General features: G+C 44.8%; 1 protein-coding gene across 3 annotated transcripts; it reads right to left on the bottom strand.

Moving 5' to 3' along the window:
- Positions 1-2,749: 2,749 nt before the first annotated feature.
- On the bottom strand, positions 2,750-6,502 carry LOC136551909 (uncharacterized). 3 transcript variants are annotated; one of them, XM_066543439.1, is made up of 7 exons: positions 6,229-6,502; positions 5,548-5,629; positions 5,354-5,476; positions 4,484-5,272; positions 3,609-3,963; positions 3,307-3,388; positions 2,750-3,169 (listed from the first exon to the last, which is right to left on the bottom strand). In XM_066543439.1, exons 1-7 carry the CDS (start codon positions 6,334-6,336, stop codon positions 2,954-2,956), a joined length of 1,755 nt encoding a protein of 584 aa, XP_066399536.1. In that variant the 5' UTR covers positions 6,337-6,502; the 3' UTR covers positions 2,750-2,953. The 3 variants fall into 3 exon arrangements, with proteins under 3 accessions (XP_066399536.1, XP_066399538.1, XP_066399537.1); XM_066543441.1 differs by having other exon boundaries at positions 5,354-5,450; XM_066543440.1 differs by having other exon boundaries at positions 4,484-5,220; positions 5,354-5,450.
- Positions 6,503-7,415: the final 913 nt, after the last annotated feature.

Genomic DNA, 7,415 nt, shown 5'->3' with positions numbered 1-7,415 from the left:
ATTTGCCAATTATGCATAAACTACATTCTCCATCATATGTATGCATATATTTAGGGGGATCTTAGTCTATGTAATGTGAGTCAAATTTTATGACCTATTCCACTCCACATACAAAGGATCACAAAGTTTGACCCTCCCTTGTGCTACTAATGTCTTCCTTTTCGGTGTTTGATTCCAAAGGGGGAGAATTTATTTGACCAAAAGCAAGCCCGATCATAATAATTTACAAGTGGTAATGGTCCAAGAAAGAGATGATAGTGGATTATGGTGTAAGGGGGAGGCTTAAATCCATAATGCCACATAGGGACATTTGCAAGGGCAAGATTAGTTTCCAAATATGTTTACATGTGGTATCTTTTAGCATCATATAACATTGCCATTCGTATTGCATCCTAGCAAGTAAATAGTTTTTAAATTCCAAAACTTTTATTATTTGCTTGTTTTGGTCGTGTTGTCATCAATCACCAAAAAGGGAAGATGGTAAGGAAAATGGCCCCTAGGCCTATTTACTTTGGATTTTGGTGTTTGATGACCAATACAACCAAATTGGACTAATGAATTTACAAGTAATTATTTTTGTAGGTTCAATAGGGTGCAAGACGTGACTTGGACGAAGGCGACATGACGATTCCATGATCAACACCATAAGCAAGACCCTAGAAGCACAAGAGAAGACCCAAGACCTCAAGTCAAGTCCAAGCACGAAGATGGAAACCAAGCTAGACGCAAGATCGCGAAGAAATGAGCTCGGTAGAGGTGACCGGACGTGTCCGATCAGTTGCTCGGCAACACCAGGTGTCGGCAGCTGTGACTAGACGCTGAGCAGCAGTGACCAGACGCTGAGCGAAGCAGTGATCAGACGTACCAGTGACACTATTCATCATCACGAAAATGTTTTCAGCGTGACCGGACGCAGCAGACTGGACGACCGAATGCACGAAGTGCAGCGTCCAATCGAGTCCAGAGAGGTTCTAGAGTGGCGCCAGCGCGACCGGACGCGTCCGATCGACAGTGACCGGACTCGGCCCAGAGTCCGATCAACGCACGCGTTCCAACGGTTGGGACGACCGGACGCGTCTGGTCAGGACGACAGCAGCGTCCGGTCAGTAGCAGAAAGGTGGGTTTTGTCCCCAACGACTACTTTCTCGGTGGGGCTTATAAATAGACCCCCAACCGGCCATTTGAGAAAAGTGGAGCTGAGGAAACATACCAAGGGTGTTAATACACCATTTTAATGATCTTCACTTGCATAGTGCTTAGTGATTCATTAGGTGATTAGCGTAGGTGCTTTACGAAGTGCTTATGTTGATTAGACCACCGTTTATGCGCTTACTCTAGGTTTAGGCCTAGTGTTTAGTGAGGTTTGCATACCTCTTACCACTCGGTGTTTGCGCGCACCATTGTTGTACATCGGAGGAGCTTGTAGTCTTGCGAGATCACGCCAACCGCGTTTGTGGTGTGGCCACCACCTTGTACCGGAGGGAACAAGACCCGTGGCGTTTCGACTGGAAGCTTGATAGTGAAGACGACAAGGAGCGGTCTGGAAGAGCCTTGCCGAAAGACACACCGAAGACCCACTTGCGCGTAGGGAAGGCCCGGGGCTATCCACGGAATTACCCGACGGGGAGCTTGGCCCTTGTGAGGGATTTCTTACGAGGGGCTTTGCACGCTTCTCGATACCTCGGTAAAAATACCGGAGTCGTCGACAGGAGTTTACATATCTCTACCTTACTCTTTAGCTTCCGCATTTATATTGTTTGCATAACTCTGTTTACGGTAGAGATAGCAACACACTAGCAAAACCGTAGTTACACATTTAGATAGTTTATCTTTTTGCATAGATTTTGCTAAGGTTAGAAAAAGAGACCACAGTTTAGAGTTAGAGTTTTAAATTGCCTAATTCACCCCCTCTTAGACGCCACGGTCCACTTTTAAATAAGCAATTCTGGTTAACTATGGGTCTTAAATTTATTGATTGATTTTAATACTTATGTCGCCTATTACTACTAGCTCGTTCAGGAGCATGAGCATTGATTTGATGGAATAGTTCTTACTGATAAGAGGATACTTTTAGAGCACCCACATTGATCCTCACATGACGACTTGAGGAGTTAGAGAAGAGATAAAATCCTAAAAAACGAAGCGACTGGCCATTAATTATGTAGGTTTGATCATTGTTATTGTTATCAGCAAACTGGTCATTAATTATGTTATATCTAGATGCCTAACAAAATAGATGTACTAAAAAGTCAAAGCGACTTGTAATTTAAAACGGATGGAGTAGCTAAAATCTACTGCTACTGGACAGAACATGTCATATCTATGCAGATATTGTGTTATAAGCAAATGAGAGAAGAAAAATAAGAACTTTGATTAGTGGTGGCCCAAATTTATCCATGAAATTTGGTAACCGACGTAAGGGCACGTAGATTAAGATTAATGGGCTAGTTTTTCTAAACCGTGTTTGAAATTTCACATCGAAAAGGACCCATAAGTTTCTATCCAAAGTCTGTCAATGTTGATCTTCTGTCCGGCGTCCAATTTAGATAGAGATATCTAGCATGGAATGTCAAAAGAATATCAGATCCAAGCAACAGACATTGAAGAGAACAAACATACAGATCAATGTATGCACACATCAAATACGGAAACGCCAGCAGTCAACGCCTACATGCACGTAGCACAAGTGGGGAAAAAAACGCATAAGTGCACAACTAGCGTAGTGACTCAGAAGTATCTTATCCTAAAGTGGTCATCATGTTATAGGCAAAAGGTTGGTTGGCAATTTCGTTGTTGTCAACATGGCACTATATTGCCTGATGTAATAGAGAGTGTGGTATAGATGCTGCTTCAAGGAACAGAACATCGAGTTACTTGAAAATTCAATACAAAAATACATTCAATGCACATTAACAGTCTGACGGCAACTTACTCAATTTTAGAATAACATGTATCAGAAAGCATGACAAGTGAAGCAGCCACTCAGCGAACTGATTTGGCCATTCTTGCTAAGCTGTGCTCTCTTTTTTGCCTTCCTAGAGCCTTTTCCATCTTGGTTTGCTGTTACTGCATCACACTCACGCTCACGCATCACCTGGGCTTTTCTTTGAGCAGACTTGAGGGTGTTCAAAATCTTATCCAGCGAAGATCTTTTCTTCTCGAGCTTAATCTGATATCATAGAAGTGTGGGTACAATTCAGGGCCAACTAGATACATTAGATATAAATAAAATGTCCTGCAAACAATCCTAGCATCAATTCAGTTAAAAATAGCGCAATACAGTTTGAAATAGAGCAAAGAACATACCACTAACTTCTGAATTGCTGCCTCAGCTTTTGCTTTTTGAATATTCTCCCATGCAGTGATTTTTGTGTCCTCTCTATCAATCCTTATAACATTGCAGAGACTTGTCAGCTTTCACAATTTGTTGGTGTAAATATATATTGAAAATTTTAAAAAAAATCTTGAGAAATGGTTAAGGCTTTGACACATTTAGAACAGATAAGCATGACAGGAGATTTCATGACGCATAATAAGATAACAAATATTAGGAAATTAGGCTTCAAGCAGCAAAATAATTGAATATGTAGTGATCCGTGATCTCTTACTTAGATATGCACTTCGCTTCGGCAAAGCCCCAGGACGAAGAATTTGACTCCACTGTCTTTTCATTCCATTCTATCATGTTTGTTGAATTCTTGTTAGACGATCGTGTTACATTTTTCTTTGACCACCTAGTCAAAGTCACTCGGTCATCCATCTGAACATCCCTGATATCAAGATCTGAGAAACAGCTCCCGCTCTCTTTCACTTGTTCTGTCAACAGGGAACGATTAAATGTTGGTCTAGTGTTGGGCGAAGAGGACCTACTTAGCTCCGGGCTGGTCTGGGTTGCAGCATCTTTCCTATAAATTACAGAAGCAATAGTAGAAGCTGAATCTTCTGTGATTTCAACCTGCTCATCTGAACAAGACAACAACAAAGAGGCAGCGGATCAAGATTTACTGACTTTTCAGTCTACAATATGATAACTTTCTATGAAGATCTGCTGCACAACTTAAGGTAAATAAGTTTCAACTTATTAAAAAAAAAGGGTGAACCCAGTGCAGAGAGCTCCCGCTCTGTGCGGGGTCTGGGGAAGGGTGTTAGTGGCAAGCCTTACCCTCGCTTGTGCAATGCGAAGAGACCGCGACTCGAACCCGGGACCTTCCAGTCACAGGCGGTAAGACTCTACCGCTTGCACCAGGCCCGCCCTTCAAATAAGTTTCAACTTATTACTGAAAAAAAAACTGGTTTTATAATGGAATTCATGCGGGGTTTCATAATGCCTTCTATGCTTGAACAAACATAGATGATAACTCAAACAAAGTGTTTTGTGCTTTGTTAATTACTACGAAACCAAATTTCAACAATAAACAATAGGCTAAAACTAAAAAATAATGATGGATATGTACTCTGTGCACAGGAAACAATTTGTAAATACCTTGGATAGATTCTTGTGTGCTAGGCAATGAAGCAGATGATTCCACTGCAGAATCTAATCGCCGGCAAACTCTGGAAGTTCGAATAGGATGAGACCCACCATTCAGTGGACAAATTTTGACTCCTCTTCCAATGTTGATTTCGTCACCAATTGGTCTACCTGAATAGGTTCCATTTGTATTTTTTCCTCCACAAACATGTTCCGGCATTAGTACTCCTGCTGCAAAAGGAGAATTTCCTGTAACAGGACCAGCTCTCCCACTATCAAGCAATGACACCGAAGAAACAGATGAATACTGTCCACCAATTCTTCCTGGAGGCCCCAGGGGGCCACTTTTAGACTTTGGTCGTCGAGCATGAGCAACTGTAGTTCTTCCAAGAGCGTCGCTGGAATTGGGACTGAAGATCCACCTCTCTGCATCCTCCCATTTCGAGGGCAATGTCCTCCCATTGCTGTAAGGAAATGCCATGCTGCTTCCTGGGTACCTCCTACTTCCTTTAGAAGGATGCGGAACTCTCTCAGAGCTCCACCCTTTCTGGCACCCCAACACCGATGCAGGGTGCCACGGATAGTTCGGCGTTCCAGGACTATGAAACACGTCTGACCTGATGAGTGATGCTCCAAGTCCTTTGTTCATCAACCCCACACCACCAATCACGAAACTTGGAGAAAACGTGGCTCCATGGAACCCAGGGCTACCGAGGTCAAGTGAGGCCGGCCGCTGTTTCGACCCCTTCCTACCATGCAAAAGAACAGCAGCCTCCGTCAGGTACCGCTGGTTGGGGCATTCTGTCGAACAACATGCAAGCATACAAAATTGGCAACCCCCCACAACTCAACCGATTGCAAGACTCAAAATTAATACAGTACCTGGGGTGGCACGGCCTGCCGGATTCTTGGCCAGTTCTAGTACCTGAGCCCACTCCTCTTCCTTCACCCCGCACAGCACCTCCTCCGCTTCGTCCACCTGCCGCTCGGTAAAGGCTGCAGAAGCTTAACAACACTAGCTCGTTTTAAAGGGCGGTCAGGTTAAAACTGTGAGCTGGTTACAGCGTTGTGCTTACCACTGGACGAGGAAGTGGCCAACCCATCTGTCTCCAGATCTGTATGTGGGTCACCATCTGGGCGCACGAACCCGGCCAAAGGCTGCAGGCAACCATCATCATAGCCTCAGTGATTAAAAGTAGATCTCAGAAAAAGGGGAACAAAAGGTGAAGAGAATCCAATGGCGCTCGTTTTTTTTCTGGTCAGAAAAAAAAAACACCCTCCTTTTTGTTGCTATAAGGATCTACTCCACTACTCCAGGATGGTGATGATGATGCCTATAGCTCAAGTCAAAAAATTTCGGGGCCCTCCTACTTTGTCTACTTCGCTGATAACAAATTCATCCTGTACCATTCGCTCTCTGTGAAAGGGTTGCGGTCACATGAGAGGATGAGACATGCCATAGGCAACCTAGATCGGCATGGCGCCATGATGCTAATTGCCACCAGCTAAGCTAGAGCTAGTGAAGAACTAAATATTTTCCATCTGTGATCACGTCGTGCTGAAGATTCAATCTTTTCACTCCAAAAGGTGAATGCCAGCTAAAATATGTTTCCCTTCCCCATGGCCATGGCGCTCAATGCATGCATCATTTTGATAACAAGCAAAAAGCAGATTCGTCCATGGGGCCATCAAAATGATAGCATCATAAAGAAAGGGCAACAAGCTTAGCAAAGAAGGACTAGGAGTCCAGGACCAACCGAGTCGCAGCCGAAGGAATCGCAGCAGCTGCTCCCGCCGCCGCCCGTGGAGCTCGGCGAGTAGCCGTAGTCCACCTCCGCTCCCCACCTCCGCCGCCGCCGCTGCATTGGCCTCTCCGGCGCCGAAACCACCGCCTCTTCTTACTCCTCCTCCTCCTCCTCCACCACGCCACGAAACGCAAGCCCGGAAGCACCGCCGCCACCCCGCATTCTCCCGGAAATAAAGCTGAGATCTTTTAGCCGCTGAACTCGCTCAATCGCCATCGCCAGCGCATGATTAGCGGCGGGTGTGGCAGCGGGGCCAGCATGAGGTGTTGCCGTTTAATAGAGGTCGCTGGGGCGGACTGCGACGTGGAGACAGGAACGGCATCTCGAGGAGGGAGACTGAGGCTATCCGCACTCCTCCTATTTTCATCACTAAAAAGAAATATTCTATTTTAGTCATCAAGATTCTCTACTCTATATATATTTCTCCCATATCTATGTTATCTCTATCCCATACTCTATACTCACTATTCCATATTTTATTTCCCTCCCTCTCTCTTTCTCTCTCCCACCGACTCTCTCTCTCTCAGCTACAGTGTTTAGCGTGGCCTCTCGCGTGCGTTAAGTTTAGCGGTTTCCTGTGCAGCCGGTACCGTACCGGAGACTTTGCAGGTGAGCGGTGTGGGAGCGCGGCACGCTAAAGCTTTGCAGGTTAGCGGTGCGGTCAGTCTGACACGGGGCACGATGAGCAGCCGAAGTCACTCGTTTAGCGTGATAGAAAAATAGGGTTGCAGCTATGATTGTATAAGTAGAAACGAAGAGGCTGTAAGTTCTGGTTTAAATTCAGGGTTAAGGGTAGGGATGAAAACGGTACGGATATTTTCCGACCGTATTCGAAACCGAAATCGTTTAGAGGAGTTGAGATCTGTCCGTATCCGAGTCCGGATATCCAACATCCGATACAGTATCCGTATCCGAATACTCAAATCGTATATTTATGATGTCGATATCCAATCGTATCCTATCCGACATAGTTGACACTATCCGTATTCGAATCCGGCCAGAAATATGAAAACAAATGTAATATTGGTGATATCCGTCCGTATACGATCTGTTTTCATCCCTAGTTAAGGGCGTGTATGATCCCACGATTAAGGTGGTGTTTGGTTCTCTCTTCTAAATTTTAGTCGTGGTCCCATCGA

This window comes from Miscanthus floridulus, chromosome 4 (genome assembly GCF_019320115.1).
Source record: "Miscanthus floridulus cultivar M001 chromosome 4, ASM1932011v1, whole genome shotgun sequence".
Taxonomy (NCBI): Eukaryota; Viridiplantae; Streptophyta; class Magnoliopsida; order Poales; family Poaceae; genus Miscanthus; species Miscanthus floridulus.
The sequence above is the reverse complement of the archived record's forward strand: the minus strand, read 5'-3'. Positions and strand labels throughout refer to the sequence as shown.

Bases quoted from the DNA above. Each gene is read 5' to 3' on its own strand.
- LOC136551909 (XM_066543439.1), bottom strand. From the start codon at position 6,336: ATGCAGCGGCGGCGGCGGAGGTGGGGAGCGGAGGTGGACTACGGCTAC. The intron at 5,630-6,228 runs GTTGGTCCTGGA...GGTTGCCTGCAG, and splicing joins ATTCCTTCGGCTGCGACTCG to CCTTTGGCCGGGTTCGTGCG. The intron at 3,389-3,608 runs GTAAGAGATCAC...CAATGTTATAAG, and splicing joins GAAGCGAAGTGCATATCTAA to GATTGATAGAGAGGACACAA.